Genomic DNA, 19,735 nt, shown 5'->3' on the forward strand with positions numbered 1-19,735 from the left:
TGGAAGAGTCTGTTGTTCAGCAAGCAAAAAAGATTAAATTGGGAGGTTACAGGCACAATGGTGGAATATATGATATACTTCTGTATATAGTTGAAGAAGATATGTCATTCTCCTTTTCTGCTACTCTGTTACCTACTGTTCTGTTTGAATTTTTTTTATGAAATAGGATTTTTTTTAAAATGCACTCATCAAATACTCGTTTCGTATATTAGTACATTGATTTCAGCAACATCTAATCAAACACAAGAGTAAGAGCAAAGACTGTTGGGTGGGACTCCCAGGGTTGGTTTCAATACGACATTTCACATATATTCTTCACTTAAATTTTAAATCTATTTTGTGGCTGCCCATAACAATTTTTTGCTTCTTTTTTATATAGCTGTCAACTTTCTAAGTGTAAGAGGGAACTGAAAGAGAACTGTATAGGTGTATGAATCAAATCAATAACCTTCAACTGATCAAACATCTTTAGTATGATCTGCAACAAGTGTGAGAAAACTGGTGTTTACAGTACAAAATTCTCACAAGAACAGATGAATAACTTAAGGCAAGAGTAGTATGTAGCAGTGTGGCCACTTCAGTTAAGACAGCTGTAAGGAGCCATCAGGGGGCCATGCAAATAAACATACAGAAACAGAGTTACAATATTAGTAATCCATTATAAAAATATCTTTGCTGATTTGTTCATGCAATACTTTTTCAACATTACAGTTTTTCATTAGAAATAAATAGAAATTTACAAATACCATTTGAGACAGTTCCTTGATTAAGAACTCTCAATTCTCAAATGTGAAATTAAAGCTGAATATAACTGGTAACTAAATGTAACTGATTTAGTGGTAACTAAAATGAGATCACAGCTTCCAGACTTCTAATTTCTCTAGAGTTGTTAGGCCTTCTGTGGAAACTTGTTCTGTGTTTTGCAGTAGAGCTCTGTTGTGAAGGTGTAAGTTATGCTACACGTGTTAGCCAAAGGTGTGAATGTGATTGAAAATGAAGTATTTCTGTCCTGTTGTAATGTGAGCAGGCAGATGCATCTGACCAAAAAGGAAGCTGGAAACTGGTGTGGTGGCTAGCTGGAGAGCTTGTATCCTTCCATTTATTGGAATGAGTGAGAAAATACTGAAAGAATTTGTCAGGATTACAGGACCCCCAAAGACATGCCCATAGGAGCCAAAAACTCATTGTTGAGACTGTGGCAGTATGAGCAGCTTCATTTTTGCAGGCCAGACTGCAGAACTAGCATGACTGGAATATATTAGAAAACACTTGACTTGAAAGACCTGTTGGCTGCTGCCACTTAGTGTAACGAAGAAGCTGTTTTTTAAAGGGGAATATGTCCTGAGGAGAGAGGAGCTGAAGAAGAAAACAATTCAATTTTTCAGCACTGAAACTGCCTTTAAATGGAAGACAGTATTTTCAAATATCCTGAAAGGTACTGAAAGAGAAGTGAAAAGAGATTACTACCCAGAGTGCAGTTTAATTTACAAACATCTATATCCTTTACATTTGCAATTTGTGAATTATTCAGGTTGTGTTAAAATCTTACAAACAGCAGTAGTGCTAACCAGATCAGAGTCTTTCAATTCTAGACCTTCAGTTTCAGTTCAACACCCTAAGCTGGTGGCTGATTTCTCATGCTACTCACTGGTAGCTGAAGGGTTTTTTTAAGGGATTTTGTCTTTCAGTTCCTTCCTTAATAAATCAGTATCTACCTCTTACAGATCACAGTTGTTGTAAAACGGATGTCTGTGCAAGAAAGCCAGCTACTGAGGTTAGCAATGTAGTTAAAACCATAACCGAGAATTTCTCATCTTTAGAGGTTTTCCAGCCCATCCAGTTAACACTGCAGTGAGATAATGTATAAAGTTGTATTGCCCACACATTGTTTTGTACCTCCTGTATGGGACCTCAGTCTGGAAACTTAACTATACACATACATTTAAACAAAAACACTGGTAACCATGTCTGGAAATACTACATCCTTTTTTTGTTTGCACTGTTGCCATGAATTTCCTTGGAATTTTTACTGTTTCTGGAATGTGAACTTGTTTGTTACTACTTCATATTCAGTGATTGCTGTAACCTTTTCTTTTAGGTCTTGACCATTACCGCCCTGAGGTCTTTGAACACAGTAAAAAGTTACTGCTTCACCTTTTGATTGCATTATCTTGCAATAGCAACTATCAAGCCATTGCATCAGTGCTTCTTCAGACCAGAGAGATGAATGAGACCAAGACTTTGACAGTACAACCAGCATATTTGCCTGAATATCTTTATACAGGTAATAAAGCAAAAGAAGAAGAGAACATTGCATTATAATGTGAGGTTTTTGAAAGTATGAAGTCAAGGTTACTTTCCTAAAATATAAGTTTTGATAAAGTAGTAAAGTGGCAAATATGAACAGTTCCCATTAATATTAATTCCATGTGAACTACCCTAGAGATGTGCCCAAATTATTATTAGATAACTTTTCATGATAGTGAGAAAGCTATCTGATGTAAGGCAAAATATATAATATAGAATTTTAAACATTAATATAGCTAATAACTTCCTAACTTCCCCCTCAGGGAGCTGGGACTACTTTAAATGAGGGCAATCTGTCTTCAACCTTCAAAAGAAATGAATAAATAATTCCAACACAGGAAGAGCAGCAAAATGTGCAGCTCAGATTTTCCATTATTAAATTAAATTTCACATGATATACACCCTCCTTTATATCACAGATACACTTCATTTCTGTCCTGAAATCTGTTTCTGCATTGGAAGGCTTACTGCAGACTTCTGCTGAGATGGGTGTTCTGTTAACTTTGGCCAATTTACCTGTTTTTAATGGGTTGGTTGGGAACAGTTTGTAGTGAACTGCTAGCTAAATTTACTGTGGTCATGTATTATTAAAAGTAAGCATACTATTGAGATTTGAAGGAATCGTAGAATCATTGTAGAGTTACAGAGGTAGCATTAGTTGTCTGGGAAAGGTTGAGGAACTTTACCATACAGTGAGAAATTAAAATTATCAAATTAGTGGCATTAGTGGTTCTTTAGGAATATAATTAAAACAAATGGTTTGGCTTTATAAAGAATGTTAGTTGATAACTGATTTTTTTTTTTATGAGACAAATTATTTTGAAGCAATGAGAAGAAGGGATAGATATTTCAGATTAATGAATTAGTTTGGCCATTGAGGCTTCATTCTGAGTAATGTCTGCAAAATTACATCATATGTGAATTTCCTGTCTTGAGTTGGGTAGATCTCTTTTCCAATGCACATCCATAAATTATTAAATACAGAATAAAATTCTTACATTAAAATTATATTATTGTTTTTCTGCCAGAATGAAAAACTCTTTTCATTCCTGTGTCTGAAAAACATAATTGGTACCCTTTGTCTGGGCCTCTCATATCCAAGAAGTTATCAAAACTTTGTATTTGGACTCTTTTTTGAGCAACTAATATAAAAAGTGAGAGTATGGGTCAGTAGCTATACCAGAGAATCCTAACTGGAAATACTTCAGCTCAGGTTTGTTCCACACAATGTCAGGCAACTAAATTTACAGTCTCCTGCAATGACTTTTTTCAGTAGAGAGGCCCTTCCTGCTCTCAGTCTTCTCGCAAGGCCAGTTTTTCTGTTGTAGATACAGCCTTAAGAAAAAAGGTCTTAGTTTCTAATTTCAACTTAGAAGTTGTGTGGCGAGCTTTTGACTTAGCAGAATTCTTACTCAGATGTTTAATCTTAATGCTGAAAATATTTAGTATGAGTAGTCCAGTGTTTCCAATTACTAAAGGCGTTGAACAGAAGCCTTAAACATTTGTGTCTTGGTTTCAGTTACATTTGTAAAATTAGGACAACATCATTGTCCTAAAAATGCTACCCTGCAGAGGTTTTTTCCTCATCAGACTAGCCCAGAGAAGTGAGCTGAACTTTGCATGCACTTAGCCAAATTCAAAATTCCCTTTACAAAAAGTTGTACTTATGAATGTAAAATGTCCTGAAACATTTGTTTTTCAAGTACTGTAGCCCTCATACAGGAAAAACACCCTTGACTTTGATATTTTTTATTTTATATTGGATTCTGCACATTTAGAAACACAAGTACCATTTTCACTCCTATAGTCGTTTGAGGGCTGTTGTGTTCTGCAGGTTTTCCTCATGTTTCCCAGTAGAATGTTTCTGCTCCTGACTCTGAAAAGAGCTGCTTGGTGGATGCTTTCATCTGTAATGCTGCCCAACAGTGCATTCCATCTTTATCTCCTCCCTTTCGGCTGGCAGGTGGCTTTGACTTTCTGCGAGAGTACCAGTCATCTCCGGTGCCAGACTCTGGTTTGAGCTCCAGCTCCACCTCCTCGAGTATCAGTCTGGGAGGCAGCAGTGGAAATCTCCCACAGATTACACAGGAAGTTGAGGACATGGACACTGCTGCTGAAACAGATGAAAAGGCAAACAAATTAATTGAGTTTCTGACAACCAGGTAATGGAGATAAGCAGAGGATACGTGTGTACTTGAAACACATACTTTCAGGTCTTCTCTACAATTATCTGTAGCAACTTAAAAGACTCAAAGGAAAATGACTGAGCTTTTATAGTAATTACAGACTCCCGTTCCTCTTTTATGGATACTTACAGAAGTAGGTAGGTACTTAAAAGCGCTACAGTGTCAGGTGCAAAAGAAAAAAATCTTGCTTGACAGAAATAAAATGTTTAAATTGACTGATAGTATTATGTTCAACAGTGAACTAATGGAATAAGACAGTTTTATTATTACAAAATTAGATAGGAAGTGAAGAGGTCATAGTGAAAGGTCATGGCGAAACTAATATTAACTACCAACTACAGCCAGCAGATCCTAGAAGCAATGTTAAATAAAAAAACAGGGATTCCCTTATGCTGCTCTCTAAATGGTATAAACTATATTTTTAAAAGAGAGTTTTTGTAAAATACAGCATAGGAATATTTGTTTACTTGTATCTTGCTCATAAAATTCTGTTTGGTTGCCTATTTTCCAGGTTATGCCCCTGGAAATACCTAATTGCCTTTGCAGTTTGTATTTTATATATTTTAACTGATTACATTAACTTCAGAAAACTCAAAGAAATTTTGCACTGTTATGTATTTCTTTAAGGGCATTTGGTCCACTTTGGTGCCATGAAGATATCACACCCAAAAATCAGAACACCAAGAGTGCCGAACAGCTTACTAATTTTCTGCGTCATGTTGTATCTGTATTTAAAGATTCCAAGTCAGGTAGTAATTTTTTTTCCTTTCATAACAAAGAATTTTGCCTCAAGGTCACACTGAATGTTTATCCTGTGACTTAGTAGATCCACTTATGCAGAAGCATGACATATTGTGTGTCTTAACAAGGATATATGACATATGAAAGACTTGCTTTAAAAAAATCATGTTAGATTGGACTATGGCTGAATGTTAAATTGAACATTTCTTCAGTGTTGGTAGGAAGCCTTTTGATTGATTCTGCCAGATAAAAACTCCTTTATGTCCTGTTGGTAAAATACATAACAGTTACTAAGTAAATGTACTTTTAAAAATTCATTCTGGCAGCAAAAGTTTAGTTTTAATTTATTATGTTTTTAGAGTTTAGGAAATGTACTGATTGTATTTTGAAAACCAACAGTGACTAATTAAGTATCTTCTGAGATCAAAGCAGACTGCAGTATCAGTATTTATATTTAAGATCTTATCCAAAGCCTTCTAAAGCTACTAGAAAGATTCCTAATTCGCTTTGGCTTTAGGTTTGGGAGTGTTCAGCAGTTACTGTGTTGCTGCCAGCAAAAATAAAGGATGGTTTGAAAGTTTGTCCAGGAATTCTAAAAAATTTAAATCACAATAAGAATTTCAGGTTTTTGCTGAAAAACATTTGCAGACTCAGAATTTTGATTTTGCAGTTTATTTTCTTATATTCTGTGTGAAATAAATATAAACAGTGGGAAGTTCTCCCAAACACAGACATTTCTGCATCTCCATTTCTCAACAGGTTTGCAGGATACACTACAGTGCATATCCTCTCCACAGAGCTGGTTCAGTTGATGACCCACAGTAAAGTCTTTCATAAAATAAAAAAAAAATTGACATACTATTCTTTTGCTTAGGTTTCCATTTGGAGCAGCATCTGAGTGAAGTTGCTTTACAAACAGCTCTTTCAAGCTCTTCAAGACATTATGCAGGTCGCTCCTTCCAGATATTCAGGGCCCTAAAGCAACCCCTTTCTGCACATGCGTTGTCTGACCTCCTGTCAAGATTGGTGGAAGTTATTGGAGAGCATGGAGATGAGATTCAGGTATGCATGTGTATATAATGCTTCTTAGTACTGTTGATTTAATGTATACTTAATTTAAAATTACCATTTTAACAAGGTGTTTTGGAGTTAAGTAATGCAAAGTAGAATGTGTCCTTGGAAAAGGTTACCTCTGAGTTTACTGAATCTGTATGTACCTGATCAAAGCCTTTGTCAGGCTGTTGCAGTCTTATATAGCTCTAAAGAGAACAACTAGAAAAGTTTTAGTAAATGTCATTCAAAATGAAACCTTTTTTCCCCTTTTCACATCATAAATTTGTGCTTAAGGAACCCATCATCCTATCTGATGTAATCTGACAACGTGAAGTTGACACTACCTCATTTCTCAGATGTTAACATCTTTCGGAATAAAGAAATCCACACCATCCATAACAATACTAAACTCACACTGACCTAATTTAATCCAGTCCTCTTTTAGTGAACTATGATGTTCATTTGGTTTAGCTAAACAGACTAAAATTTTACAATCAGAGACTATTAATTGCAAGATTCAAGACTTAGTAAGGAGAACTACTATCTCTTAATAAGAAATAGACTGACATCACCTCCATGTTTTACTTAGGTAATGAAACTGCCACAAGACGACAGTAATTTTCTATCATAACCGCTTGTGCAGAATTTGTATCGGTGACCTGCAAGTCAGAGGTTCTGTGTGCCGTTACCAGTCCTCTGATGAGATATGTGCTCTTCTTGTATGCCTTCATAGATCATTCAGTGGCAGAAAATAAAACACATTTGTGGTGACATTTTAATGTTCAGGGCAGTGGCATTGATGTGAATGCTGTTCTTTTTTCAGGAGAAATTACAGGTTTTCAGTAGGTGCCTATTCCTTTTATGAAGTGAAGATGTTTAAATGTTCACTATTTTGAATGTTTTTGTTGAAATGGTTAACCTCATGCATTGATAGGGGTATGTAATGGAGGCACTACTTACTTTGGAAGCTGCTGTGGATAATCTATCTGACTGTTTGAAGAACAGTGATCTTTTGACGGTGTTATCACGGTAAGAGCCTGTTCTAATTATACCCTTTTTTTCAGTGTCTCATGGTGTTAAGTGTGCAGTGCTGCAGTCTGACAGCATAAAATAATTTTGATAATATTGAGTTCATTTGTAACCATTAGAGAACTATACTAAGAGCACGTATCAGCCAAATCTTGCAACAGTTAAAATAATGTTAATACTGCTAATGAAACTTTACAATGCATTGTAAATTCTGCCTTGCTGCCACTTGGCATTAACTTACTTTAACATCATTAAAAATACTGTATTTTTTGTACCTTTGTACCATGTACGTGAAAACATATCTGGGAAGGACCATATTTTTTGTAATACTGGTTTCATTCAACCTGTCATTCTCAGATAAAGTATTCCCCAAGAAGTAAATGATCATAGTTTATTCTCCTCAATAAAAGTAGGGAGAATTTTGTCCATGTGTACATAACCCTTGGCTTTTGCCAGACATGTAGACCATTTTTGTGAAACCCATGGCCTTAAAGTAGACCTGTGTGCATGGAGTGAAATTGCAGGCTCCTTCCATAACACAACTGTTGACAGTACTGAGGGAGATTAATGTCTGTCTGAGTCCTCATAGCAACAACAGAATAGGGAACGATTTTGAAATATGTCCGTAAGTAATTATGCTTTACATGCAGAACAAAAATACAAGAGCTATCATTTCTGAAGCTAGTAGGCAGGGTGCAATGTATTATACTTCAATGGCAGAACAAAAGTATTGCCTTTTGATAGAGGTAGGCAAATACAGCTTCTACTTGGTAAACTAAGAGCTGTTTGTCTTTCTTTAGTGCACATTACAGGAAAGCGCAAGATAAAAGGGCAAGAAACACTCCAGAAAGCAGTAGGATGCAGTATTCTTTACCCTGGCACTATTGATTCGTAAGATCCTCTTCAAATAGGCAGTAGGGAGTCATAGCATATGAGGTAGGAATGGGACCAAAGAGTCAGGAATTAGGTATTCTCCAAAACAAACTTCCCTTGCATGTTCTCAACACAGCATGTTCATCTGTACAGATAATTGATAGGGCTTGTCTGGATCATCACATGATAGTCCATGAGGAGGCATATGTCACGGTGCCATTTTCTGTAAACCATCTTGAAGAAGTCTTAGATACAGGCAGAGAAGGATGCAATGACAAGCAAGAACCTCAGCAGGCACATGACAGGTTTCTTGAAGAAAAGGTGGCATATTTATGGTTCTGCTTAAGATATGCTGTTTTTTCTGATCATAGTTCTCACATTAGCCAGTAACACATTGGGCATTTTGTCTGCCAGCTGTGCCAAGTTTGGGGTTTGCTCCACTGATGAGGGCATTTTAAAGACCAAAATTGTTTTCAGTCCTATCACTGCTCTATTATATGGGCATATCCACAGGTCACTTCACATCTCTGTATCTCTTATCCTCATGTCATTCTGACCTGTCTAGGCTTGTAGGCTGTCCTCCTCTGGTTTGGTGCAGTGCCCTGTGAACCTCTCTTCAGTCATGTCTGTGGCCACTTCTGGAAAAAAAAGACAGGCTGCAATAGAAAGTGTGGTGTTTTACTTTTTCCATTTAAATATTTATTTACAGTTTAATAAATACTTAACTTGCATCCAGTATGTACAAGTTTCAAGCTCTACATTCACACACTGCTATGTATGTTATATATTTTGTTTTCAGTTCATCTTCGCCAGATTTAACATCAAGCACCAAACTAACTGCTAATCGGAAGAGCACAGGACAGCTGAATGTGAATCCTGCAAGTGGTAACACAGCCACTGCTGAACGAAGCAGGCACCAGAGGAGCTTCTCTGTACCCAAAAAGTTTGGAGATGTGGACAAGTCCTCAGACCCACCACGCAGTGCCACACTAGACAGAATTCAAGCATGCACCCAACAAGGCCTATCCTCTAAAACAAGAAGTTCATCTTCTCTAAAGGACAGTCTCACTGACCCATCCCATATTAACAATCCAACCAACCTACTAGCCACCATCTTCTGGGTTGCTGTGGCTTTGATGGAATCAGATTTTGAGTTTGAGTATCTGATGGCATTGCGGTTGCTGAATAAACTTCTGGCTCATTTGCCACTAGATAAAGCTGAAAACCGGGAGAAGTTAGAGAAGTTGCAAGGGCAGCTGAAGTGGGCAGACTTCTCAGGACTTCAGCAGCTACTCCTGAAAGGATTCACCTCCCTTACTACCACTGATCTCACACTACAGCTCTTCAGTTTGCTGACACCGGTCTCTAGGATATCGATGGTGGATTCCTCTCAAGCTATAGGTAAAACCAATATCCATTCCTCTCTATCAGTTTCTGGTGCTTTGACATTTGTTGACAGACATCATCAGGCTACCGAACAAAACCAAAAATGGCACTTTTTCTTTCTCTTCTAATATAGCTTAATGTACTTTTGCTTTGAGCTAGGTGGGCTCCTTGGAAATTTTGTAGCAGTGTAACATGTTTCTGAAAAGTGAATCTATTGCACAATAAGGTTTTGGAAGAGAGCAGTTGTGTATTATTTCACATTTCCTTTCTAGGGCTTAGCAACATACAGAGTTTCCGAGTACTGACAAAGTAAACATATGTAAGGAGATACTGTCAAATTTTCTAGAACCTATTTTGGCCAGCTTTTCCATTTAATTATTTTCAGAATATTTCAAATAACTTGATTTTAAATTAGTGCTTCATGGGATTTTTCCCTAGAAATATAAGTATCAAAAACTCTTGTACACTTTTTAGATAAACAACAATAGCACATTAGTGAGTGAGGAGAGAGGCCTGGGTGATAAGGACATAAAGCAACATTTTGAAATTCCCAATTATTTAGCTGAAGTTTGTGACCACTTCTTAATTATATTTCTTGAAGAGAGTTTCTCTATTGTCTCAGATTTTTACTATTGTGTTTCAGTCAGAAACACACAGATATTAAGACAACTCTGCAGGCTTCACAACTAAGTCATAACAGGCTTAGACACAGACTAAGGGGATGGATGCCATGAACAGCCTGCCCATCTCTAAGCACCTGTGTGGTGCCTGTGTTCCAGACTTCAGCTGGGCAATTCACACATGGGCTGTGACAGTACCATCTGGAGGTATCTTTTCTTTTCCCTGAGTGTAGAGGAAGCCTAGGGAAATTATGCTCCTAACTTAGCCAACTTGCTTAATTGTGTAGAACAAGATGGAATAAATGGTTAGAAAGTTATTTTAATAGAATAAATTCTTGCTTTTCAAAAAACAGATTGTTTCTGCATACAATGTCTTGACTTCTGAGCTCTGAGCTCCCACCTGAACTGGAGCATCTTTTGTTATAGCTCCCCATTACAGTCATTACCTCTAGTTCATCAACTACCTTGAGCTATGAGTTGGTGCAGAAGAGCTGAATCCCAGCTCCAGACAGAGCCCTTACACTAATGACAGTGGCTGGTACTTGGTGCAGGAGCCATATCCTGGCTTCAAAAATACCTATTTGAGTAGTCTCATCTGACCAGTTATATCAGAAGTTTTAATAATAACAACAACAACTTGAACAGTATAAAACAATGGAAGCTATGCCTGGCAGCCTGAGCAATTGTTCATTTATCAATACTCACTGAATTTCTTTTCGTGTTTTAGCAGCAGTAATGAAAATGCCACCAGTTAAGACTGTCAGTAAGCCAGTTAAGTGGAAAAGATACACATACTCTCTTACAGAAATAAGATACCTACTTCTGCGAGATATTTTATCCTGTAGATACTTGTTTGTGCAATAGTGTTTGCAGAAATAGGTTGATGCTTTATAACAGTACTGTTGCCTAAAGATATACTCTTATTTGCAAATTAAGGCCTCTTTAAGACAAATGTGGCATGGCCAGTGGCATGAACAAGTTGACAGTCTGTGTGAATTTACAGCTAATATTGAAACTGTGACCTCCCATGAAACACCAAACTAAAGATCACTGTGGCTTTTGCTGTCTAAAATACACATTTTGTTCTGTATTTTCCTAGGATTTCCACTCAATGTTTTGTGTCTCCTGCCCCATTTAATTCAGCATTTTGACAGCCCAAACCAGTTTTGTAAAGATATAGCCGAAAGGATTGCTCAGGTATCAAAGTTATTTACTGTTTCATACATCCTCAAGCCCTATAAATGAAGTTGCCTTGTTCTTAATGTGTTTTGACATTTATATTTAATTAGGTTTGTTTGGAGGAGAAGAACCCCAAGCTATCAAATCTTGCACATGTCATGACTCTTTATAAAACACACAGCTATACAAGGGACTGTGCTACCTGGGTAAATGTGGTTTGCCGTTACCTTCATGAAGCATTTGCTGATATCACTTTGAGTATGGTTACATATTTAGCTGAGGTAAGTTTTCAAAAACTTTTTACTGTTTTAACTCTTCTGTTCCCTTACAACCCAAGGAGCTGAAGTCTGTCTGCAGATTACTGGGGACTCCCTGTAGCTGTTACTTATAATTAAGAATAAAAAGCAGAAATAAGCAGAAAGAAAGGGAATTACTATAAGAAATCAATACTGAATACTAAAACAAAAGCCAGCAAAGGTCTTCAGGGCTGTTACATCTTAAAGCAGCTACACTTAACAGCCAGACAGATTTTCCACTCTGAAAGAGAGAGAAACTGGACATTTATTTAGATCCCACTAAGGAAAATAACGGAAGGACTAATTCCAGAAGGTGTTTAGCAGCAGAAGTAATATATCATCTGCTATATAAGGATCTGGTTCTTGATACAAATTTGTATGCATTCCTCTAACACTGAATGGGATCATCTTGCTGCCCAGGTTTTCCCCTGTGCTCATCACTTACTCCTAACATTTCTCATGTGTGGAGTATAGAGCTACTGTAGTGTTGTTGTTGGGGTTCCAAGACTCAGTTCTGCTCTTTATCTTAAAGCCACTTCATCATCTGCCTTGTGTGTTGGATCAGTATCAGGACACCGTTTTGTTAGAGTTCTCAGATTTATCCCTTCGCTTCCCTGCTGTAGTAAGATGCCTTCAGCCTCCCCTCTCATGCAGGAAGAAGACAGTTCTGTATTCATGACCTAAATTCACTAGCTTCTTTAGAGCAGCTTTGTTTTTTGGAGCAGATTCATTCTCCCTTCTGCCAAAGTATTTCTGATACTGCCTAAGCATCTCTGATACTGACTATCCAGAGATTTTCAAGAGCCTAAGAGTCCAGGCTGTGCTCCCACACTCACTCCAGACTTCAGAGCACACTTGGCCCTGCTACCTCAAGTTCCAGTTCCTCACCTTGTTTGCACATGGAGGCTCTAAGTAAACAATCATATGAGATCTTAAGTGATGGTGAAAACCATAACTCTCCTGTAGGAGACTAAAACAGGACCTTGAGGTTTTGCAGTGTATTTTCAAACTCAGAAACTCCGAAGAACTATTAGCTCTTCAAACAGAATCACAGAATCATCTAGGTTGGAAAAGGACCTTGAAGATCATCCAGTCCAACCATTAACCTAACACTAACAGTTCCCAACTACACCAGATCCCTCAGCGCTATGTCAACCCGACTCTTAAACACCTCCAGGGATGGGGACTCCACCACCTCCCTGGGCAGCCCATTCCAACGCCTAACAACCCCTTCTGGAAAGAAATGCTTCCTGACATCCAGTCTAAACCTTCCCTGGTGCAACTTGAGGCCGTTACCTCTTGTCCTATCACTTATTACTTGGTTAAAGAGACTCATCCCCAGCTCTCTGCACCCTCCTTTCAGGGAGCTGTAGAGGGCGATGAGGTCTCCCCTCAGCCTCCACTTCTCCAGACTAAACCCACCCACTTCCCTCAGCCGTTCCTTGTGCGACCTGTGCTCCAGACCCTGCACCAGCTCCGTTGCCCTTCTCTGGACACGCTTGAGTCATTCAGTGTCCTTTTTGGAGTGAGGGGCCCAACACTGAACACAGGAATCAAGGTGCAGCCTCACCAGTGCCGATTACAGGGCTCAGATCCCTTCCCTGTCCCTGCTGGCCATGCTATTGCTGACACAAGCCAGGATGCCATTGGCCTTCTTGGCCCCCTGGGCACACTGCTGGCTCCTGTTCAGCCGGCTGTCAGTCAACACCCCCAGGTCCCTCTCTGAATCCTCCTGAGTCTCCTTCACAGGAGATACTTGTATTCCTAATTTAAAAATGGTGTAAAAATTGAGGTTTAAAATCTTTCTCCTTTGCTTTCCCAGCCTTAGGAAAACATTTGCCCCCTGTTTTCCCTTTAGTGCTCTACATACAGTTATTAGTGCTGCAACACTTACACAAAGGCCATTGCATGATCTTGTTCCCCTCAAAACGGGTTTAGACGTGCATCTGGAGGCTCTTTCCTTGCAATTCCCCTTGCTGTGGATTGGCACCACACTTATATTAACAGCAAGTCAGGCAGTTTTTTGGGTGTAATTAAGGCACATTCCTCACATAGCACCATCATTTCAGGATGACAGAGTACTAAGCTGGACTTCCTTTCTCTGTATTTACATTGACTGCAGCTCTGTTGAGTCATGTCTGGGGAATATTTGTATGGGCACGGGGTAGCTGCCAGTCTGCAGGAGGAGCAAGAGACAAGAAACGATCTTGTTCAGCCTGATGTGGCTGTGAAAAAGATTTTTCAAGCATTCACAATATGTTTCCCCTTTTCTTCTTAGTTAAACCCCAGACCAGGATAAACAGGGTGCTCCTGTCTCCTGTAAACCAACTGTGGTATACACTGTCAATAGGTAAAGCCAGATGGGTTAACAGCCCCAGTGGGTAATCCACAGTTGAGTATTGTAGCCAGTAGTTACAGAGTTTTGAACTTTTAACAGTCCTGGCTCAGTCCCCAGTGCTTGGGCCTGAGGGATACTGTGAGACATGCAGTGTTTAAGAATAACAAAGGAAATCTATGTTGCAACAGTGACCCCTCCAAAGACACAGGTATACCTTCAGAAGGGGACTTTCTATCACAAGTTAAGACTAGGAGAACAAATGCTCTCGGCTGAAGGTAAAAACTTCAATTATTGCCATTCAGACAAAAAATTGCATTTAACCTATTTGATGGCTGGTGCTAGGGGTATGATCCTAACATAAAATATTTCAACTGTCGTCTTATCCAAATGTTACAGTAACAAGCAATGCTCCTTATTCAGTTTTACATATTACAGCTCCATCCACAGTAAATGATCATTTCTTCTAGAAAAATACTTGGGGATCTCAAGGATTTCCTCAAGGATGAGGAAAAATCACTATTTAATAGTGCAGTAGAACTTTGAACCTCTACTACTAAAATTAGCATACAAACACATTACTGAAAGTTTACATTGATTTTATGTTAGATTTTTTCATATTTTTAAAAATCAATGTCGTCCCATGAGAATAATATCATTCTATGAGTATGTCTGAATTTACATGGGTCACATGTTAAACTGGTGATTCAAGTCCAGAGTCATGCTTGGAATTAAATAGCTAATGCCATTAATACAGAAGAAGGGACAAGAGACCACATAGTCGATAGTAATGTGCTCATGATAGATGTTTCCTACTCCTCTCTGTTAGATAGAGGATTGCTTGTGATAGAAGCATAAGCGGTCATAACCTGTTCAAAAGCAAGGAATCACTAGAGATAAGACATCTGTGTTGCAAGGGGAAGCATGTCCTAGATGAGGCATTATCCTACTAACAACTTGTCTATCAGACGTGGCTTGTGAAATGCCTTCTTTACTTTTTCAGTGGACACAGAAACAGTTGTTTGACTGACCAACATAGCCTAGGAGCTGAGTATCTCTTCTCACCTGCTGCCAGATTTGGAGGGGTAGAGGGGATTATCTCCTGTGGCAGCACCCCAGCAGCCATATCAATCAGCAGCAGCCAGTTGAGGCAGCCCTTGAAGGAGGAAGCTCTGCTCTCTACCTAGTCCTCGGTTAGTTGCTGCTTCAGAAAGAAGTGAAAAGTTGCTAATGGAATGTGGATCCCTAAAACCAGATAAGACCCAGATAGTTACCACACACTCACAAGAGAGGAATCCGCAATTCCTCAAACAGTTCACATGGACCAGAGTCAAAAAAAAAAAAAAAAAAAAAATTTTGAAACATTTTGTCCTGGAACTCACAGATCTAAATGATGTGTTACCACAACTCCATCTTGCTGCTATTTTTGTTATTTCTGGCAGCAAAAGAATTCTTATTGTACTAAACACATTTTAAAGTTGCTGTTCTTTTTTTAAACTGAAATATTCTTTCTTGTTACAAATTTATGATGTATTTCAGTATACACTTGGACTATGAATCATCTGAACAAGCAAAAACTGACAAGTTCACAAATGTTAAGAGTTTAAGGGCCAAAAGCTGTTTAAGTTGAAGGATTCTGTTGATAACAAAATTATACAAACTGGAACAGCAATTAGAAGCTTTCAGAGATAAAGTTCCTAGAACAGCTTTCTAACCAGCTAATAGAGACAAAATTCCCATTATTTCTCAATAATTCCTTTTCCTATCACAAAAGTGATTATCAGATGCAGTAGCCTTTGTCAGAGAACAAAAAAATTTCCTTCTCTCATCGAGATAGTTTCTTCTAATCCTTTATTCCTATACTGAAAGAGTACACTAGGTGATGTGCTGGATTGTATAAACTATTTAAAAGAAAGGAACCAAGACTTCCATTGCAAGATCCTAATGAAAGGCAAGAGAAAGTCTGCAACCCTGTTTTGAATAAGAATTGCTAAGCACATTTTATCTCTCAGTAAAGGTATCCATTGGCTGAAGCAGGTTACCTTATAGTACCTTTAATTTTTAAAATTCTTGGTGTCTTTTTGTAGATTAATAAAGCATAGTGAGTTCCATCTATTGTGCTGTTAATGGAATGTGCCTACTTGATTTTTTATGAATCCCTAATTACTACTCACTTTTACTGATGAAAGAAAACAGAAGATATTTAGTGGGATGAGATAGGTGTGTGTCCTACCTGATCATTCCATTTTGGCTGGCATGAAGAGTTCTCATTCAGTAATAAGTGGAACCTTATTCAGACCATCAAGCGCATCTAATAAATTACTAGACTCCACTTGGATAACGATATTTTTCTCTGATGGAAATCATGAGGCAGCATGGAGTTTTTATAAGTAATTGATTTCTAGATCCTAATATCTCTAGTAACCAATGTTAGAAGAACTTTTTTGTCAGCCTGAACGGAAGGATAGAGTCTAGTCTTGAGCCTCTGGTAACCTCCAGCAATAACATTTGATTGCCTCTGAAATTTCTGAGGTGGGACAGTACCTGTCACCAATGAAAGAACGTGCTACCTTCCAGGAAATTTTCAGCTGAGACATTTCACACACGTGTGCAAACACAGCATGGCTGTACGCCTTCTGAATTACTGTAATGTATATATATGAGCACAGCTGCCTTTCCAAGGTTCATTGTGATATTCTGGGATCTACATTCAGGTGTTCCAAAATACTGGGATTTAGATCAAGTCCTTCTTTGTATTAACCTCTACAGTAAGAGAGCCCAGGGACTCCATCTCCTCCTTAACAGAAAATGTTTCCTTGGCAGTTACAGCCAGTCAGCACTGGCAGTGAAGTATATTTGGATAAATATATATTGATGTCTTAATAGTAGTAGTTTTGTTTCTTCAGCATGTTTTCTTTTTTCTCACTGACTTTCAGCAAGGGTAGACATAAAAAGATACTCCCCTGTTTTTATTGGATGCGCTTCCCCAGTTACAGTGTAAATTTTACCTACTAGTTTACTCAACTGCTGAATGTGTTTTCTGGATAATTTAGGCCAGACATACATAAAATGTATGTTTCCTTATCAAAACAGGCTAGCATTTGGCTCCCAATTTAAAGCTCTTTTATTTCACGCTTGTATCATCGTCACTTGTAAAATGGTTGTAAAATGGCATTGCAAAATAAGTGAGTGAAGAGAGATTAACAGTACAAATGGTACTGATGAAACTAGTAGCTTTTTCTCTAAGAAGAAACATCTCCAAATTTAGTTACCTTCACTTTTTTTTTAACAGCTACTAGAAAAGGGCCTTCCTAGTATGCAACAGTCCCTCTTACAGATGATCTACAGTCTTCTTAGTTATATGGACCTGTCAGCTATTCCTGTGAAACAGTTTAATATGGAAGTGCTGAAAACCATTGAAAAATATGTACAGGTAAATACTATATCTTCTTTATATTAACACAGGAACTTAGCAGTATTTACTATAATAATTTTATTTTTTATATAAGAATTCAAGTCTAGATTCACAGGGAGGACTGCAACTGTCCAGTGTAGTATATAGTTTATAAATGTTCTGATGCCTCACAGACTCCCATGTCCCCAGATAAAATGCCCAGCTGTGTGTTCACTGTGTGGGAAGGGATAGGCTGCAGCCACATTACTATCAGGAGCAAGCTTAATACCGGGCAGAGCGTGACTGACCACTCTTTTTAATTATTAGCATGAGGCAGATGTGTGATAAGCACTTCCCTTCAGAGACTTCTGCACCTAATTCTTGGCAAGTGAAAATACATGTTTCTGCTAGGAATTCACAGCTGTGAAGAGCCTGTGTCAAATCAACTTGTCTATTAAGTGGGGATTTTGCAATGGCCCTTATATTTATTCGTACTGATTAAGACATTCAGGTAGGAGATTTTAAATCCTTTGCCAAGGTGGCCTTGCACTCAGGTCTCCCAGGTTGCAGGCCATTTCCCTAACAGTGACATCTTAGGCAAGTTTTGGTCTCTACTGTTGAAATCATTCTGCAAGTGTGTACCTTGTTACTGGCCAAGAAAGAGAAAGAATAGTAGCACTCCAATTCTACATTTTTATTATGTGGCAAAAAATATGACTGTAAAATGTAAATAATCTTGAATGTGTGTGAATCTATCTTTCTGTTTGCTGATTAAATATACCTATTTCTAGAGCATTCACTGGAGAGAAGCCTTGAATATCCTGAAATTGGTAGTTTCTCGTTCTGCCAGTTTAGTTTTACCATCCTATCAAAACAGTGATCTTTCAAAAATGGAAATACATCGAGTGTGGAACAGTGCCTCCAAGGAGCTACCAGGGAAGACTTTAGAGTTTCATTTTGATATTTCAGAGGTACTGTTTGTAATTCTGCTACTTAAAACCTTAATTCTGTCATTTGATAATCCTAAAGCAAGTGTTTCAGCTCCTTAAGAAAGCTGAAAAATTGGGAAAGAAAAGAAAATTACTAAACTGAGTCTCTTGAATTCTTTTTGATTCACAGTGACATATTTAATGATTCATGCTGGAGGGCTCTTTCTGGAATTTTACTAGATTTTTTTTGTGAAGAAATTATTAGTTGTATTTAAAATCATACGGCAGAAAAGCTGTGTTGCAGTTATGCCAACTATATGATATATATAAAATCCCCCTCCAAGCATCTTATACTTGGATGTCAATGTTCTGTATAACTGCTAAACACAGAAGTATGTCCTTTAAGGGAGTACTGCCTGACTTCTGACTGAACTCTTTCATGGCAGTCTTTATCCTGCAAACCCTGTACCTTTTAACTTTATAGGACTGAGTGATCCTGTTGACTTTAGTGGGCAACTCACTGTATTTATAGTTATGAACCTGCAGGACTGTTTGAAGCATTATAGACTTTCATATAGATAATAGTAGGACTTCTAGGTTAAAAGGAAATCTGAACATAAAAAGTCATCTTGTACTATTTATATAAAGAGTTTTATATTGCTGTTTCATGTAGGTATATTTCTAAAAAATGCTGGGCATCCTGTCATTGATCCAGTAAAGCATTTTAATGTTTGTTGGAAGAGGGCCAGAGCATTCAGCACTCTTCAGAAAAAAACATTAAAAACATGTGCAAGAAATGTGCATTTGAAATAGATTTCATAAGCTTTCTGGGTTTTTTTGATGGTTCTTATGTTAGAAACTAGTTTGACAGTTGCTTTGAGTATTAGCTATTCATGAACATAAGCACTACATACTAAGTATGGCAACTGTTACTCAGACGTTCACAGTGGAAAATAGCATGCATACCAAGTGACATGAAATGTGGTGCCCTCCTTGTTTTACCCCTGTATATGGTCTTCAGAGTAATCTTTTCCTGCAATAAGTTCATCCTGGAGTTCATCCTGGAGCATAGCACTAGTAAATAATTAACTCTCTATTTAAGACTCCAATTATTGGGAGACGGTATGATGAGCTGCAGAGTTCTTCTGGACGAGATGGTAAACCCAGGGCAATGGCAGTCACCCGGAGCACTTCTTCAACCTCGTCAGGATCAAACTCCAATGTCCTTGTACCTGTGAGCTGGAAGAGACCTCAGTACTCTCAGGTAAACTCCTTTTAAGTAGCCCACTATTCATTAACAAGTTGCTCTTGGAGAAGCTGAATTAGCACACACTTAGGTTCTTAAATGCTTGTGCCCTCTGTGCCCTATGCATTGCTTCTGGCTGGTTAGGGCAGTGGCAGCACAGC

At 38.1% G+C, this 19,735-nt stretch overlaps 1 protein-coding gene across 11 annotated transcripts in view; it reads left to right on the forward strand.

Moving 5' to 3' along the window:
- Window positions 1-19,735, forward strand: part of FRY (FRY microtubule binding protein) — a 217,003-nt gene that overhangs the window by 161,924 nt on the left and 35,344 nt on the right. For all 11 annotated transcript variants that reach the window (XM_026849100.1, XM_026848436.1, XM_026849257.1 and 8 more), the window contains 11 exons: window positions 2,099-2,284; window positions 4,271-4,469; window positions 5,121-5,242; window positions 6,109-6,296; window positions 7,222-7,316; window positions 8,989-9,590; window positions 11,295-11,392; window positions 11,485-11,655; window positions 17,298-17,438; window positions 18,191-18,370; window positions 19,431-19,592. In XM_026849100.1, the coding sequence (XP_026704901.1) occupies window positions 2,099-2,284; window positions 4,271-4,469; window positions 5,121-5,242; window positions 6,109-6,296; window positions 7,222-7,316; window positions 8,989-9,590; window positions 11,295-11,392; window positions 11,485-11,655; window positions 17,298-17,438; window positions 18,191-18,370; window positions 19,431-19,592 (2,144 nt within the window). The remainder of the gene's footprint in view (window positions 1-2,098; window positions 2,285-4,270; window positions 4,470-5,120; window positions 5,243-6,108; window positions 6,297-7,221; window positions 7,317-8,988; window positions 9,591-11,294; window positions 11,393-11,484; window positions 11,656-17,297; window positions 17,439-18,190; window positions 18,371-19,430; window positions 19,593-19,735) is intronic.

Source organism: Athene cunicularia (assembly GCF_003259725.1).
Source record: "Athene cunicularia isolate RWA chromosome 1 unlocalized genomic scaffold, athCun1 chr1_part1, whole genome shotgun sequence".
Taxonomy (NCBI): Eukaryota; Metazoa; Chordata; class Aves; order Strigiformes; family Strigidae; genus Athene; species Athene cunicularia.